This window comes from Lycium barbarum, chromosome 6 (assembly GCF_019175385.1).
Source record: "Lycium barbarum isolate Lr01 chromosome 6, ASM1917538v2, whole genome shotgun sequence".
Classification (NCBI taxonomy): Eukaryota; Viridiplantae; Streptophyta; class Magnoliopsida; order Solanales; family Solanaceae; genus Lycium; species Lycium barbarum.
The window spans coordinates 128337682-128356332 of NC_083342.1; the positions used below are offsets into that span (position 1 = coordinate 128337682).

At 38.0% G+C, this 18651-nt stretch overlaps 3 protein-coding genes across 3 annotated transcripts; all 3 read right to left on the reverse strand.

The window, feature by feature from the left end:
• Positions 1-8435: 8435 nt before the first annotated feature.
• LOC132644649 (protein PELPK1-like) lies at positions 8436-9518 on the reverse strand. Its single transcript, XM_060361247.1, has one exon. It carries the CDS (start codon positions 9516-9518, stop codon positions 8436-8438), a length of 1083 nt encoding a protein of 360 aa, XP_060217230.1.
• Positions 9519-13910: 4392 nt separating this feature from the next.
• LOC132644651 (protein PELPK1-like) lies at positions 13911-14921 on the reverse strand. Its single transcript, XM_060361249.1, has one exon. The coding sequence runs from the start codon at positions 14919-14921 to the stop codon at positions 13911-13913; it is 1011 nt and encodes a 336-aa protein (XP_060217232.1).
• Positions 14922-17209: 2288 nt separating this feature from the next.
• Positions 17210-18241, reverse strand: LOC132644652 (protein PELPK1-like). Its single transcript, XM_060361250.1, has one exon. It carries the CDS (start codon positions 18239-18241, stop codon positions 17210-17212), a length of 1032 nt encoding a protein of 343 aa, XP_060217233.1.
• Positions 18242-18651: the final 410 nt, after the last annotated feature.

Below are 18651 nucleotides of genomic sequence, written 5' to 3' on the forward strand. Positions count from 1 at the left end.
GAATTAGTTTCGGGAAAGATAAAAGGAATAAGTAGGAGCCCAGTATTGTTGAAAGGAAAATGAAGGACAAGGATGTCAGTTGGTGTTTTACAAGATTAGTTGATCACTTGTTTTCAACTCGATAAATCTGTATAGTTTGTCTTTTCCTGCCCTATACTGTTTTTTTTTTTTTTGTGTTAAATCAAATAAACTTATGATAGCTGAAACCTAAATCAAATAGTTTGGGATATGATCGATGCCTGTTTGATGAATACTTTGTGGAAGGTGTGGCAAATCTTCAAATACTTTAAGATGCACCTAGCTGCAGCCTTGTGATGCAATGAACGGCTGTGCATTTTGGTCTTTCTATTGCCATTTATTGCTGTTACTTTGCTGCTGCATTAAAGTTGTCACTACGTTGTATCTTTCTTTATATAGTAACAGTGTGTATCTCTATTTTGCCTACTGTTTGCATACACCTAAATTTGTCTATTTATTAGTATCACATTAGCATCTGTTTAATGTTCTAATCTTTCTTTATTTCTTTGTTTGCATGAACACCGGAGCCGAAGAGTTTCACTTTGAGACTCCACGACATCGCTGCCACCCGAAGTCATACATCATTCTTCTTTCGGTCCCGCTGTTAAATAACGACATTGAAAGGATTTCCTCCTTTCGCAGAAGTCGGACCCGAGTCGATTACCTTATTCCGTCTCCGTCTTGTCTTCTATATGACTTGTTGCTTGTTGTTCGACTGCATAGTGTTCGGTAAAATGGACATAACTTCTTGTACAGAGGTCTATTTGGGCTCCACAATATACCGTTGGAAATATATTTCAAGGGGCTAAAACTTTCATGTTTTAAGTTTCCTCAAATTCCCAAGGGATTTTCACCAAATTTTACTGGAAGGCAGACGTATCGAAAACTTAGCCGATTCTATAGAATTTTAAGTGCCTTACTATTAGCCATATTGTGACGATCATATCTCCTTGCTCCGATCTCTGATTGTCCTGGTCCTTATATCGTTAGAAAGGTATTTCTACATACTACAACTTTCCTTAAGGGTACTTTCCCAAATTCCCAACTAATCAAGGAGTTATTGCTGCCCGAAGTAGGCCTATCAACCATTTTCGCAAAACGTTCAAACCTTCAGTTTTTCCACTAAAGCTCTAATGATATGAGTCTAAACTTAGTTCGAAGATACGGGGTGTTACATGTAATGACTAATTTGCCAGTATAAGTTTATATTTTGCATCATAATACAACACAGGTTACGCCTTACAAGGCATAATTTAGTTCCTACAGAAAAGTTCTCTAAACTTATGCCGAGTTGATTATTACACAACTTATGCCGCATAACTTCATTTCTAAACTTATGCCTTGCGATTTTTTTGGTAAGAAAATAACGAACTCATCGACTCTACTAGGACTCGAACCCAGAATCTCTTGTTTCGTAGACCAGTGCCTTATCATGGATTAGGGTACTTTGTCCACAATTTTTCATTAAATGAGAAGCAGGGCCAAAAATTAAAGACCAGCAATTTGAAGGGAAGTGCGCCTGAAGGGCAATCCGCACAAAAAATGACAGGAACCAGTGATTTTTCTGGCTCGATGTTGTCAAGAAAAAATGTGCGGGTTGAACTGGTCAAAATAGGTTGGGCTGAAATTGATTAGGCTAAAATAGGTTAAAAGCAGGTCATAAACCCAACACGCTCAATTCTTACACAAGTTTAGTTTCTTAGTTTGTTCTTCTATAATCCTTAAAAGTATCTAATAAAACTATTTTTTCCCTTTATTATGACTATTATATGACTTATTAAATACTTAACAATAATGTCTTTTGAAAATCTTTTGACAAGGTTGTTATAAGTTAATTTGGGATGCATATCAGCTTAATTTTTAGATGGGCTGAAATGGGATGAGCTAATTAATGAGTGGGTCAATTACCCGTCCAAAATTGAACGGATTGAGCGGGTTATGTTTTCATGGGCTAATTTTGTCACTCCTAATTACCCTGATCATTGTTTCAACAAAATTTTGATTTTAGTTTAGTAATAATATCAAATAAGTAAGAATTTAGTTTTTTTAAAGGAAATGGAGAGTAAATTACAAGGTGAGAGATGGAACATTCACCAAGCAGGTGAAAATTCACATAATCAATCAATTGGACTGATAAATAGTGTAAATATGTAGTAAAAGAATATTTTGTAAATCTTCTATTTTAGGTTAGTATAGTTTGTATCCTAATAGGACATTGTAACTATGGTATATTTACCAACTCAATTAATGAGAATGATCACGGAATTAATCTCTTTCATGGTATCAGATACTAGGGTTTCTTTTCCTTCTCTTCCGCTGCCCTAATTCTCCGACGTCCTATACCCACTTTTCCGACGTCTTCTTCTTCTTCTTCGATTTCCGTCCATTTTTCTTGCCTTCCATCAATGGCAGACACCAAGTTCCATCCTGCTTTGGTTGTCTCCAACATCAAGAATCACATCCCAATCATTCTTGAGATGGAAACGGATCATTATTCGGCTTGGGCCGAATTATTCAAACTTCATGCCCGGTCTCACCGTGTCCTTTCCCACATTCTGCCAACTGGAAAGGAGAAGGCTCCTACCACCGACGACGAAAAGGAGTTGTGGTCCACTTTGGATGCCACGGTACTTCAATGGGTATATGCAACCATCTCCATGGACTTATTGCATACAATCATTGAAGAAGACCTATCGGCAAAGGAGGCCTGGGATCGCCTCCGTAATCTTTTTCAAGACAACAAAAACTCCCGTGCCGTTGCTTTGGAACATGATTTCTCTCATGTCAAGATGCGGGATTTTCCAAACGCTTCGGCGTATTGCTAACGTCTCAAGACCTTGGGCGATCAACTTAAGAGTGTGGGGGCTCCGGTGACCGACAACCGCCTCGTTCTCCAACTGGTGGCTGGACTCCCAGAGGCATACAAGAATTTGGGTACCTACATCTGCCAAAGTAAGCCTCTTCCACCATTCTCCGAAGCTCGGTCAAGTTTGTGCCTTGAGGAAAAGGCGTTGGCTGAAATGCACGATGACTCGCCCGCGGCTATGGTGGCTAATTCCAAACGTGATTTTGATGACTCTTCTCATCTGGAAAATTCTGGTCGTTTTCACCATCATCGGGGCAAAAATAACAACAAAAACCGTGGCTCTAGCGGCGGGAATAATAACGGCGGTGGCCGTGGTTCGGGCGGCGGCAGTGGCAGCCGACGCCGTGGAGGACGCCCCTCAGGTGACCAGCAGCAGTGGCAACAGCCCTCCTCACCGTGGCAGTGGGGTTGAATGCCTCAGTGGGCTCCCCCTTGCCCGTATCCTACCATGCAGTGGGCTCGGCCACAGCAGCAGTGGCAGCCGCCATCTTCTTCGTCTGGCCCGAGGTCGCTGGCCTAGCCTGGAATTTTGGGCTCGTGACCACAGCAACAGGCATATGCAGCCGCGGGCCCCCCGACGCAATGGACTCCGACGGATATTGAATCGGCCATGCACACGATGACGTTGAACCAACCCGATTCGAATTGGTATATGGATACCGGCGCCACGTCCCATATGACATCCACAAAAGGTACTCTCTCGTCTTATTTTAATTTGAGCAATCATAATACTGGCATTGTTGTTGGTAATGGTAATTCAATTCCAATTCGAGGTTGTGGTTATGCTAAATTGCCTCCCCCCAACCCTCCTTTATTGTTAAACAATGTTCTTCATGCGCCAAAACTCATAAAGAATTTGATATCGGTTCGTAAATTTACTACTGATAACTATGTGAGTGTTGAATTTGATCCTTATGGGTTTTCTGTGAAGGATTTCCGGACGGGGATGGCTCTCATGAGATGCAATAGTAGGGGTGCTCTCTATCCATTGTCCACCTTCAAATTTTCCACCAATTCACCGTCGACTTTTGCTGCCTTGTCTTTTACCCGTTGGCATGATCGTTTGGGCCACCCGGGAGCTTCTATTTTGGATTTTCTTAGGCGTAATAAAAGCATTGAATGTAATAGTTCTAGTTCATCTAGTATTTGTCATTCTTGTGTTCTTGGTAAACATGTTAAGTTGCCATTTGCTAGTTCTATTTCCGAAACTTTGTTTCCATTTGACATTATTCATAGTGATTTATGGACTTCTCCAATTTTGAGTTCTATGGGCCATCGTTATTATGTTCTGTTTTTGGATGATTTACCAACTATTTGTGGACTTTCCCTTTGGCTAGAAAATCTGATGTTTACTCAAAATTCATGGATTTTAAGACCCATATTCTTACTCAATTTGAACGTCCTATCAAGAATGTCCAATGTGATAATGGGAGGGAATATACTAATAGCCAATTCGGAAAGTTTTGTGCGTCCAATGGGATGTCTTTCCGTCTTTCGTGTCCTTATACATCCTCTCAAAATGTGAAAGCAGAAAGAAAAATTCGTTCACTAAATAATGTCATCCGGACTCTTCTTGCTCATGCTTCCATTCCTCCGTCTTTTTGGCATCATGCATTGCAAATGGCGACGTATCTCCTTAATATTTTACCAAGTAAGCTATTGGGTCACAAATCACCTTTAGAGGTCCTTTACCAACGGAAACCATCTTACTCTCATCTCCGAGTCTTTGGGTGTTTATGTTATCCCCTTTTTCGGTCTACTACTATTCACAAGTTGCACCCTCGGTCAACTCCATGTGTTTTTTTGGGATATCCACCAAACCATCGTGGCTACAAATGTTTTGATTTATCTTCAAATAAAATCATTATCTGTCGTCACGTTTTATTTGATGAGACTCAATTTTCGTTTTCCAAATTCCATACTCCGGCTCCCACCACTTATGACTTCTTTGATGATGGCCTCTCTCCTTACTTGATCCATCATATAGCCGCCAGGCCTCCATCGCTGCCCTGTCCCACTCCGTCGCTGCCCGCGACACAGCACCACGCCGTCCCCTCCCAACTTGGGCAGCAGCCTCCATCGTCCTCTACGCAGACCACTCCGCCCCTCTCCCCCACCAGCTTGCCACCAGCCCGCCAAATTCGACCATTCCTACACCTGTCCAGCCCAATACCCGCACTCACATGGTCACTCGTAGTCAGCGCGGGATTTTCAAACCCAAGCACCCATTTAATCTACATGCGACTGTTACCAAGTCCCCCATACCTCGTAAACCGTTGGATGCACTACGTGACCCGAATTGGAAATTGGCCATGGATGGTGAATATGATGCTCTTATTAAAAATAAGACGTGGGATTTGGTACCCCGTCCACCTAAGGTGAATGTTATTCGGTCTATGTGGATTTTCACTCATAAAGAAAAGTCTAATGGTGATTTTGAGAGGCATAAAGCCCGTCTTGTAGGTGATGGCAAAACACAGCAGGTTGGCATTGATTGTGGTGAGACTTTCAGTCCGGTCGTAAAGCCAGCAACGATCCGCATTGTCTTAAGCCTAGCTCTATCTAAGCATTGTCCCATTCATCAGTTGGATGTCAAAAATGCATTTCTTCATGGCGAGCTCAAGGAGACGGTTTATATGCATCAGCCTATGGGTTTTAGAGACCCATCTCGTCCCGATTATGTGTGTTTGTTGCGCAAGTCCTTATATGGGCTTAAACAGGTACCGAGAGCTTGGTATAAAAGATTTGCTGACTTTGTTTCTTCCATTGGTTTTGCTAATAGCAGGTCTGACCACTCCTTGTTCATCTATCGCAAAGGCCACCACTTGGCTTACATTTTACTATATGTGGATGATATTATTCTTACTGCTTCGTCAGATGCTCTCCGATGTTCTATTATGGACCTTCTTGGCTCAGAATTTGCTATGAAGGACTTAGGTCCTTTGAACTATTTTCTTGGCATTGCGGTGACCCGTCACAAGGGGGGTATGTTTCTATCACAACGAAGTTATGCGGCGGACATTATTGAACGTGCAGGAATGTCCTCGTGTAAGCCTTCTTCCACTCCAGTTGACACTAAACCGAAGGTCAGTGCCTCTTCTGGCGATCTGTGTGAAGATCCCACTCATTTCCGGAGCCTTGCAGGTGCTCTTCAGTATCTTACCTTCACCAGACCGGATATTTCTTATGCTGTCCAGCAGATTTGTCTTCATATGCATGCTCCACGAGATACGCATATGGTTGCTCTTAAGCGGATTATTCGGTATATTCAGGGTACACTTGATCATGGTTTGCATCTCTCCTCATCGTCAGTTACTGATTTGGTTTCATACACTGATGCTGATTGGGGGGGGGGGGGGGGATGTCTAGACACCAGACGCTCGACCTCGGGTTATTGCGTGTTTTTGGGAGATAATTTGATATCCTGGTCATCTAAGCGCCAACTTACTCTTTCCCGCTCTAGTGCGGAAGCAGAATATAGGGGGGTCGCTAATGTTGTTTCTGAATCATGCTGGATACGTAATCTTCTCTTGGAACTACATTGTCCGATCCCTAAGGCTACTTTAGTTTATTGTGATAACGTCAGTGCCATTTACCTGTCAGGAAATCCAGTCCAACATCAGCGCACCAAGCACATTGAGATGGATATACATTTTGTTCGTGAAAAGGTGGCGCGCGGCCACGTCCGTGTCCTTCATGTTCCGTCCCGATATCAGCTCGCCGATATTTTCACTAAGGGACTGCCACAGGTCTTATTTGAGGATTTTCGGGACAGTCTCAGCGTTCGTAAACCTCCCGTTTCGACTGCGGGGGTGTGATAAATAGTGTAAATATGTAGTAAAAGAATATTTTGTAAATCTTCTATTTTAGGTTAGTATAGTTTGTATCCTAATAGGACATTGTAACTATGGTATATTTACCAACTCAATCAATGAGAATGATCACGGAATTAATCTCTTTCATGGACGACTAAAGTTCTTTAAATTGTTTAGTTTTATTTAATTTGTTTAGTATAGATTAGATTTTCTTCAATTGCCAACTACTAATCTTAAGACGTAATGTGACTGGCTAAATTGCATTTGTTAACTTTCTCACCATGTGTGGTGCGAGTAAAGGGAAAAAAAGAAAAGAAAAAGAAATCCTGTTCCTTTATCGAATTCAAATTTTATACATTGGCAAATGAAAGTTTGTTTAGAGTATTGGTTGTATAGTTTAACATATTATCTATGAATTGACGTGTGTTGACACTTCAATACGAGACCAAATTTATCTTAGTTGACAAAGACAATTGCAGTTAGTGGGATCAAGTAATATGCTTACATCCATTTTTAATCTGTACGACTTTCCCAAGTGGACGATGACTATACATTAGTAATATCATACGTAATATTCTTACAGCTAGTGTCAGCACTGGTGCAATAACACGTCGTCAAACAAAAATTACGAGTGTCTTTTTTTTTTTTTTTTTTAGTTTGCTATGAAAGTTTGCTAGATATTACGAGTGTCAAACAAAAAAACCATACGTTTAATTTTCTTATATCTAGCTAGAGAATTTATCTTGGATTACTTGTTAATAAAACTATAAAGAAGCAGAGTGATTTAAAGAAATACCCACCTTATACATCAGATAATTCTCCTACAAGTCTTGTACACCTCTAGTAAAACATGAATTGAACTTTAACAGGATATATATATCACAATATTAATATGATCGTCGGGTTGTTGGTTCTTTCCTACTCTACATAGAATTATGGATTTTATATGAAATGTACAAAACATTTTTTTTTTCAAATGAAATGTACTAATCTACTATGGCAATTTTTAGCCATTCGTGGCTAGAGTGATCAAAAAAAAAAAAAAAAGCTGAGGTAAATAAAATTATATTTGTGTATCTAATTTTTCACCGTTGTGGCCTTTGTTATAAATTAAGATTATGGTTGTAAATTCATAATAGACATGTCCCTGGTTGCTTATAAATTACATGCCTCAAAATTCTTTTTAAGAAACAATAATAGATTGATAATTTTAATTTTGATAAAATTAACTACAATATCTTGATCTGATAAGTGATAACTACCAGACATGCAGTTCCACTAATTAAGAAGTTATTTTCTATTACATAACTGAAAAATTGGCTGTTGAAATTGAAAGCTTATTCAGAAAAAGTCGACTAATTCTTTAGTTAGCTAGGAGTAATATACACCAAATTAAAACGCGTGAAGTGCATTTTCAGAGCAATCAATCCCACTGGCGCTTAAATTTTATAGTATGTCTATATTTATGAGACTTAAAAAATGGTAACATATCGCTGAAAGAAGAGGTAAAGAATCAACAAATAAAATTGACTGAGCAAAATCTGAAACAGCTAACGACAAAACTTATATATATATCAAAGTAACTCCCGAATGTCACATTGCTTATAGCTTTAATACACCATATAAGAAATACATACAAGTAAGACTTAATAACTCGTTAACCAAGGTACATTCGAGACCAAATACTACAAATTAATTATTCTGCCAACAAAGCACACGAACGACAACGTAGTTACTCAAGGAGTAGCGGGTTGGTGTGTTGGAGAAAGCGTAGGTTTTGGCCAACTTGGAAGCTTGAGATTTGACACAGCTGGGACCTCAGGCTTCGGCCAAGATGGAAGCTTGGGCTTTGACACAGCTGGGACCTCAGGCTTCGGCCAAGATGGAAGCTCGGGCTTTGGCACACTTGGGATTTCAGGCTTTGGCCAACTTGGAAACTCTAGCTTTGGAGCAGCAGGTGTCTCAGGCTTTGGCCAAGATGGAAGCTCAGGCTTTGCACGCTTCGGCGCAGCTGGTACCTCAGGCTTTGTCCAAGATGGAAGCTCGGGCTTTGGCCAACTTGAAAACTCGGGCTTTGGAGCAGCAGGTTTCTCGGGCTTTGGCCAAGATGGAAGCTCGGGCTTCGGCCAACTTGGAAACTCAGGCTTTGGAGCAGCAGGTTTCTCGGGCTTTGGCCAAGATGGAAGCTCGGGCTTCGGCGCAGCTGGGACCTCAGGCTTTGGCCAAGATGGAAGATGGGGCTTTGGTGCAGCTGGGACCTCAGGCTTTGGCCAACTTGGGAATTCTGGCTTTGGAGCAGCAGGTTTCTCAGGCTTTGGCCAAGATGGAAGATCGGGCTTTGGCAGACTTGGAATTTCAGGCTTTGGCGCAGCTGGGACCTCAGGTTTTGGCCAAGATGGAAGCTCGGGCTTTGGCCAACTTGGAAATTCGGGCTTTGGAAAAGCAGGTTTCTCGGGCTTTGTCCATAATGGAAGCTCGAGCTTTGACACAGTTGGGATTTCAGGCTTTGGCGCAGCTGGAACCTCAGGCTTTGGCCAAGATGGAAGTTTGGACTTTGGCCAACTTGAAAACTCGGGCTTCGAAGCTGATGGGCCCTCAGGCTTTGGACCAGCGGGTATCTCTGGCTTTGTCCAAGTTAGAATTTCGGGCTTTGACACATGTTTTTGCAAGGTTGAATCTTTCAAAAATTCCGATTTAAGAATTTTAGGGAGAGGCGTCTCTAGAAGGCGGCGTGCAGTTGCAGTAGTTATCATGTGGTCTTGCATAAAATAGATAAATGTGAGCAGGAAGAGGGAGGTTAGGTTGTAATGCTGAGCCATTTTTTTTCTCAGATCCAAGAAGCTTAGAGAAAAATGTGTTAAAAGCAAATGAAAATTTGATATTCCGTTGTTTTTCCATATGGCCTTATATAAGTTTTACATGCATGCAACAAGGAGGATTTGAAGGGATATGTTAGTTGAACTTTTCACCTATTTGCCTGCCAATATTATGGTATCTTGAATTTGTCTTATGGTACCTATATTGCTCAAATATAGATATTAAAAATATATCTAATAAGGTAATAGTCAAAACTCGTCTTACTGATCACATCTATTCAGTTGGCACTGGGTAGAAAATGCTTGTGACAGTTATACGAAAATAATGGTGGCATTGCATTTTACTTAGAGCAGCTTAATAAGTCAAAGAAAATAGCATTTTTTTTTATAAAATCCTATACGATTGTAAAATAAACTCCTCTATAATTGTAAAATAAAATATTGTTAATTTAGCCTTCTACTCTATATTCTAGGTTTTCGATGGTAAGGAAATAAAATATAATTATAGAGGACATATACATGGTCTTATGCTTTTTTGAGAAGCAATGCCAGCAGCGCTTTATTCATAAGATACTAAAAGTAGGAACTATCTAAAGCTAAATTGAATTACAAAATATTCATAAAAAAATGAACGACCATTTACCCTTTTTCTGAATTCTACTTCTGAATTATTGTTATGCCAAAAAGTAAATTCATCTCCTAATAAATGATAGTAAATTTATAATTTCATACTGTAATTATCCTGGTGAATGAAAAGGCCATTACTGAAAGATACTGTAACGAACTAAGTAAATGATAAAATTAAATCCAATTACACAGAAAAAAATGGTGTCAAATGCTCTCTTTACCGCATTGAATACGACCATTCATTTGGATGATGCTAAAGATACCTATATATAACATAAATTTCAAAAATATTGCAGGGCTTTAATTAAATACGGAAATATTGAATTGATTTGTTTCAATTTTCATGTTGTTAAAGAACTTAAAATTGGCAGAAAATGCTTATATCAAAAATGGAATCTTATCAACGCATATTCTATCGGCCTTGAAGAATGAAAAGAGCTCGGAAGGCTAATGGTGCTAATTATTATTACGTGCTGCCAGGAAGTGAGATTCAAATTTGATTCTTTCAAATTCATATGCATTAGTTGGTACGTATATCTATTGTTGGAAGAAATTTTCTTTAAATGTTCATTTTCTAAAATATTAGAAGATAGGATTCATTTTATTATTTTAAATAAGATCTTAACATTCTAAAGTTTAATCTTTAGTGCATATATGTGTTATCAATATCAATGTCGTAAATGATTTAACTATCTGATGCCAATGTCTTTTTGCATTTTTCTAAAACATGACATCTCTAAGAAATAGTAGATTTTACTTTGACTTTAATAGCAGATTTATGCCTTTCAAAAATGGGAAACAGCTTGTGAGGCTTCTTACCAAATATGATTATCGCACTATTTGGGGTTCTTCCAAACATCAAACTTGTTTTTTGCAAAGAATACTAGAGGTGAATAGTCAATCAAAAATGCATGTCACCTCCTAAAGCTATCAAATCTCCAATTACAGCTACACCTTACTTTTAGTGGATGCTAAAACTTTTTCTTTGCTCTTTTGGCCTTCTCAACATGTACTTGTACTTTTAAAACATGCTAATGCTTATTCAAGGATATTTCTAAGGAAAAAAAAATATGCAAGTTTGAAGTTCTTAAAAATATAAATGTATGCTCAAAGTCAAATTATTTGTTGCTTAGGCTATCCACTAACGAATATTATTGTTTGTTCAAACTTTGTTGACACTAAACAAAAGTTGAATAGATACTTGCTTTCTAGTACTATTTGTTATACCCATTTTAACCGGGTTAAAGCACAGTATAACATATTGGAGATTCCTAAATTGCTTTATTTTAAGGAGTCGCCACCTAATTGATTTTAAGGTGAATTAGGGCACCTAATTATTAACTAAGGTAAAGCTAACTAAACCTCTGTTAATAGTCTGCTTAATCAGTGTGATTCTAGGTAAGGGTTCTATATTATCCTAAAGGGAAGGGATTAGGCATCCTTTAGTATCCGTTAACTACGGTTATCCGGCCAAACTTAGGTTAATTAATTAAGATTAAATATAATGCTTAAATCTTAAGAAAATAGGTTGTAAATGTTATTAAGGTTTTAAAGGAAAATATAATGCTATTTAAAATAAGATTTAAAAGTATGCTAAGGCTTTTAAAAAAAATACTATTTTAGAAACAAGACTTGTAGGATAATTTGCACAAAAGAAACTTCAAATGCTATCTAAAATAAGCTATAAATACTTTTAAGGCTTTAAATAATGATGTTATTTAAAAAATGAAACTTGCAAAATATGATGATTTTCACATAATTAGAAGCTTTTAAAAGAGGACTAACCAATTTAAACTTGAAATAAATTATATTATACGAGTATATTGGTGTAGAAAATCTAGACTTATTTTTAAATGAAATGCAAAAGGTAATGAATTTTCTTTCTCTAACTTTATTTAGTTGTATTCGGCTAAAATATGTATAATTTGATAAATCTTGAAGGAATTGTTTATAAAAAGTTCTTGAATTTATATTTGTGTATTAGTAACGTTTTGAAATTTTAAGATAGTAAGAATAAGATATGGATTCCGTTAACTCAAAATGTATAGTTACGCTATTTGCAAATTATTCTAATAAAATTAATATTAGATGCTATGAATAGTTTTGACATAAAAAATGAAGCTTATGGAATTAAGCGTTAGTTTCTCTTAAATTAACTACCCATGACTAAAACTAAACCCCACTAAATTCATCTAAGTTAAGAAAACAAAAACAAACAAAGAGTTAGTTGCATAATACGAATTAAATGCAAAAAATAAAAGAGCAGATAATGTCAAATGGGTCCAGCCCGTTTTGGGACTGCTGGAAACTGTTTACTGTTGGGCTTCGGCCCAGCAAATTTCTTTTATATATTGCTGCGGATCCATTGCTGTTGTTGGGCTTCGGCCCAGAGATTTTATTCTTTTTTTTTTTCGCTGTGGATTGGACCGGCTTGAGAATGACTAGATAATATTATGTTGACGAATGCGGAAGACGAGTCCCTCGGACTCGTATGCGAGGTTCATGCAAAAAAAAAAAAAGATATGAGAGAAAAAGATTAGTATACGATCAATAAGGCTTAAACATGTAAACGTTTTAGTTTGCTATGAAAGTTTGCTAGATATTACGAGTGTCAAACAGAAAAACTATACATTTAATTTTTCTTATATCTAGCTAGAGAATTTATCTTGGATTACTTGTTAATAAAACTATAAAGAAGCAGAGTGATTTAAAGAACTACCTACCTTATACATCAGATAATTCTCCTACAAATCTTGTACACCGCTAAATTGATAAATCACAAAATAGTTACGTCTTTTCTTATATTTTGTTCCCTTTCTTTATGAATCAATAAATTAAAATTGGGCAAAGAGAGTCAACTCACATCTAGTAAAACATGAATTGAACTTTAACAGGATATATCACAATATTAATATGATTGTCGGGTTGCTGGTTCTTTCCTACTCTGCATAGAATTATGGATTTTATATGAAATGTACGAAACTTTTTTTCTTTCAAATGAAATGTACTAATCTACTATAGGAATTTTTAGCCATTCATGGCTACAGTGGTCAATTTAAAAAAAAATGAGAAAAATAAAATTATATTTGTGTATCTAATTTTTAGCGGTTGTGACCTTTGTTATAAATTAAGATTAAGATTATCGTTGTAAATTCATAACATACATGTCCCTGGTTGCTTATAAATTACATGCCTCAAAATTCTTTTTAAGAAACAATAAGAGATTGATAATTTTAGTTTTGATAAAATTAACTGCAATATCTTGATCTGATAAGTGATAACTACCGGACATGCAGTTCCACTAATTTAGAAGTTATTTTCTCTTGCATAACTGAAAAATTGGCCGTTAAAAATGAAAGCTTATTCAGAAAAGGTCGATTAATTCTTTAGTTAGCTAGGAGTAATATACACCAAATAAAACGTGTGAAGTGTATTTTCAGAGCAGTCAATGCCACTGGCGCTTAAATTTTCTAGTATGTATATATTTATGAGACTTAAAAAATGGTAACATTTCGCTGAAACGGAGGTAAAGAATAAACTAATAACATCGATTGAGCAAAATCTGAAACGGCTAATGACAAAACTTATATATATCAAAGTATCTCCCGAATGTCACATTGCTTATAGCTTTAATACATCATATAAGAAATACATAAAAGTAAGACTTAATAACTTGTTAAACAAGGAACATTCGAGACCAAATACTACAAATGAATTATTCTGCCAACAAGTACGTGTGTCAAAGCACACGAAAGACACCGTAGTTACTCAAGGAGTAGCGGGTTTGTGTGGTGGAGAAAGCGTAGGTTTTGGCCAACTTGGTAGCTCGGGCTTTGACGCAGCTGGGACCTCAGGCTTCGGCCAAGATGGAAGTTCGGGCTTTGGCATACTTGGGATTTCAGGCTTTGGCCAACTTGGAAACTCTGGCTTTGGAGCAGCAGGTGTCTTAGGCTTTGGCCAAGATGGAAGCTCAGGCTTTGTAGGCTTCGCCGCAGTTGGTACCCCAGGCTTTGGCCAAGATGGAAGCTGAGGCTTTGGCCAACTTGGAAACTCGGTCTTTGGAGTAGCAGGTTTCTCGGGCTTTGGAGCAGCAGGTTTCTCGGGCTTTGGCCAAGATGGAAGCTCAGGCTTCGGTGCACTTGGGACCTCAGGCTTTGGCCAAGATGGAAGCTCGGGCTTCGGCGTAGCTGGGACTTCAGGCTTTGGCCAAGATGGAAGCTGGGGCTTCGGTGCAGCTGGGACCTCAGGCTTTGGCCAACTTGGGAACTCCGGCTTTGGAGCAGCAGGTTTCTCGGGCTTTGGCACACTTGGAATTTCAGGCTTCGGCGCAGTTGGGTCCTCAGGCTTTGGCCAAGATGGAAGCTCGGGCTTCGGCCAACTTGGAAACTCAGGCTTTGGAGTAGCAGGTTTCTCAGGCTTTGGCCATGATGGAAGCTCTGGCTTTGGCATACTTGGGATTTCAGGCTTCGGCGCAGCTGGGACCTTAGGCTTTGGCCAAGATGGAAGCTTGGGCTTTGGCCAACTTGGAAACTCGGGCTTTGAAGTTGTCGGGCCATCAGGCTTTGGGCCAGCGGGGATTTCCAGCTTTGTCCAATTTGGAATTTCGGGCTTTGACACATGCTTTTGCAAGGTTGGAGCTTTCGAGAATTCTGGTTTAGGAATTTCAAGAAGAGGCATCTCTAGAAGGCGACGTGCAGTTGCAGTAGTTATCATGTGGTCTTGCATAAAGTAGATAAATGTGAGCATGAAGAGAGAGGTTAGGTTGTAATGCTGAGCCATTTTTTCTCAGATCGAAGAAGCTTAGAGAAAAATGTGTTAAAAGCAAATGAAATTTTGATATTCCATTGGTTTTCCATATGGCTTTATATAAGTTTTACATGCATGCAACAAGGAGGATTTGAAGGGATATGGTTAGTTGAACTTTTCACCTATTTGCCTGCCAATATTTTAGTATCTTGAATTTGTCTTATGGTAGCTATATTGCTCAAATATAGATATTAAAAAAAAATCTGATAAGGTAATAGTCAAAACACGTCTTACTCACATCTATTCAGCTGGCACTTGGCAGAAAATGCTTGTGACAGTTATATGAAAATAATGGTGGCATTGCATTTTACTTAAAGCAGCTTAATTTTGTTGCGGAGCTTTATTCATAATATACTAAAAGTAGGAACTATCTAATGCTAAAGTTGAATTACTAAAATATCCATAAAAAATGAACGACCATTTACCCTCTTTTGAATTCAACTTCTGAATTATTTTTATGCCAAAAAGTAAAATTTATCTTCTAATAAATGATAGTAAATTTATAATTGTATACTGCAATTATCCTGGTGAATGGAAAGGCAATTACTGAAAGATACTATAACGAACTATGTAAATGATAAAATTAAATCCAATTACAAAGAGAAAAAAAAAAGGTCAAATGCTCTCTTTACCGCATTGAATACGACCATTCATTTGGATGATGCTAAAGATACCTATTTATAATATAAATTTCATAGATTGTGATTGTAAACCAAATGAAAAATATTGCAGGGCTTTAATTAAATACGGAAACATTAAATTGATTTGTTTCAATTTCAAGTTTTTAAAGAACTTAAAATTGGCAGAAAATGCTTATATCAAAAATGGAATCTTATAAACGCATATTCTATCGGCCTTGAAGAATGAAAAGAGCTTGGAAGGCTAATGGTGCTAATTAATTATTACGTGCTGCCAGGAAGTGAGATTCAAATTTGGTTCTTGCAAATTCATATGCATTAGCTGGCAGGTACATCTATCGTTGGAACAAATTTTCTTTAGTTGATCTTTAAATGTTCATTTTCTAAAATATTAGAAGATAGGATTCATTTTTTTATTTTAAATAAGATCTTAACATTCTAAATTTAATCTTTAGTGCATATATGTGTTATCAATATCATTTAAGAATGTCGTTAATGATTTAAATATATGATGTCAATGTCTTTTTCCATTTTTCTAAAACATAACATCTCTAAGAAATAGTAGATTTTACTTTGATTTTAATAGCAGATTTATACCTTTCAGAAATGGGAAACAGCTTGTGAGGCTTCTTACCAATATGATTATTGCACTATTTGGGGTTCTTCCCAACATCAACCTTGTTTTTCGCAAAGAATACTAGAGGTGAATAGTCAACCAAAAAAATGTATGTCTCCTCCTAGAGCTATCAAATCTCCAATTACACAGCTACACCTTACTTTTAGTGGATGCTAAAACTTTTTTTATGCTCTTTTGGCTTTCTCAACATGCACTTGTACTTTTTTTAAAACATGCTAATTCTTATTCAAGGATATTTCCAAGGGAAAAAGATGCAAGTTTGAAGTTCTTAAAAATATAAATGTATGCTCAAAGTCAAAATTATTTGTTGCTTAGGCTATCCACTAACGAATATTATTGTTTGTTCAAAGTTTGTTGACACGAAACAAAAATTGAAAAGATACTTGCTTTCTAGTACTATTAATTGATTTTGCGTTTTTTATCCTCTATGGGAATTTGTATCCCAAGGGAAAATGTTGCTCTCTTGAGCAGCTCAAATATAAGAACATTCTATGAAAGATTCCATGCTTCATATAAGTTAAATCATCAGTTTGGTTCTACAATAAAATGTGAGGTCCACTCTATTCTATGCCACTTAAATATGCTAATTCATCCTTTATTCCATATTCTTGAAATTTGATGGAAGAAATTGGTTATTATAAATTAGGAAAGAAAAGCGGAGAGGGGAAGAGTGGACAAACAACGATTGAGCAAAGACACAGATGGCCAATGATAGGAACTAAACGAAAGTAACACTGATCATAGATGTATAACAGTGTATAGAAAGTACATAAAAACACTTGTATATAAAAAATCAAACATGGTACATCCAATTCAAATACTATAAAAGAATTACAATTTCTACTCCTAGCAGAAAGTAACCAATATGTGTGCCAAACTATCTCCATGTCATGACGGCCCATGCCGGAAACTTCATAGACTTAGATGGTAATCTCAAAGCATCAGTTGGGTACTTTCTAATAGAGTTACAATCGCATATAATTTACTCAAGGAGTAGCAGGTTTGTACGGTGGAGAGAGTGAAGGAAGAGTTGGCTTAGGCAGTTCTGGAATTTCAGGCTTCGGCATAGCTGGGACTTTTATCTTTGGAAGCTCTGGGACTTTTGGCTTTGGTAGTTCCGGGATTTCAGGCTTTGACGTAGCTGGGACTTCTGGCTTTGGAAGCTCTGGGACTTTTGGCTTTGGTAGTTCTGGGATTTCAGGCTTTGGCATAGCTGGGAGCTCAGGCTTTGGCATAGCTGGTACTTTAGGCTTTGGCATAGCTGGAACTTCAGGCTTTGGCACACCTGGTAGCTCGGGCTTTTTCATAGCGGGAGGAACCTCTGTCTTTGGCACTACTGGGATTTCTAGCTTTTTCAAGGGAGGAAACTCGAGTTTTGGCATTGCTGGAATCTCAGGCTTTGGCATAGCAAGAATCTCGGGTTTTGGCATAGCTGGGATCTCAGGCTTTGGCAAAGTTGGTAATTCAAGCTTTGGCATAGTTGAGATGTCAGGCTTTTTCATAGCTGGAGAAACCTCAGTCTTTGACACTGTTGGGAATTCTGGCTTTTTCAAGGAAGGAAACTCGGGTTTTGGCATAGCAGGAAGCTCGAGTTTCGGCATAGCAGGAAGCTCGGGTTTTGGCAATGTCGGTAATTCAGGCTTTGGGGCAACTGGTAGCTCAGGCTTTGGCATTGTTGGCATCTTAGGCTTTGGCAAATTTGGTAACTCAGGCTTCGGGACAATTGGTAGCTCGGGCTTTGGCACAAGTGGTACTTCAAGTTTTGGAATAATAGGAATCTCGGGCTTTGGAATGGCAGGGATCTCAGGCTTTGGTATTGTTGGAATCTCAGGTTTCGGCATCGTTGGGATTTCAGGCTTTGGCAAGGCTGGGACTTTCGGGAGTTCTAGTTTAGGTGTCTCAGGGAGGGGTGTCTCTAGAAGGTGGCGTGCGGTTGCGCCAGTTATGTTGCCATTAATGAAGAATAAAATGAGAAATGCAAGTAGTAAGAGGGAGGATAGGTGGTAATGCTTAGCCATTTTTCTGTAGATCGCAGAAGCTTGAAGAAGAATGTGTATAGACTTAATGTGATTTGGATGTGGCATTGGCTTTAATTAAGTCATTTGCTTTGCTTTATATAGATTTTAAAAAGTGCATGCAACAAGGACTTCACGATTTTGTTTGTTACGGAAGGACCTGTGTAGGTGAACCTCTTATCCACTTAGCTTCTAGTTGGTACCTCAAAAGTCAATCTGGATTACCTAATTTGTTTAAACCTGTCACATACATATGCTACATATCCGTTTTGCTGGCAACCTTTTATAATGATCCTCTGTTAAGCTGTTTTCATTTCTTTATAAAGAGAAAAGTCCTGGATTTACATTTTACTGCAAATCTTCATTTTGGTCTCCACCTAATGGCTTTATGACTCGAGAATATTGACTGGAAT

What these genes read in the sequence shown, in the direction of transcription:
- LOC132644649 (XM_060361247.1), bottom strand. Translation starts at nt 9,518, where the DNA reads ATGGCTCAGCATTACAACCTAACCTCCCTCTTCCTGCTCACATTTATC.
- LOC132644651 (XM_060361249.1), bottom strand. Translation starts at nt 14,921, where the DNA reads ATGGCTCAGCATTACAACCTAACCTCTCTCTTCATGCTCACATTTATC.
- LOC132644652 (XM_060361250.1), bottom strand. Translation starts at nt 18,241, where the DNA reads ATGGCTAAGCATTACCACCTATCCTCCCTCTTACTACTTGCATTTCTC.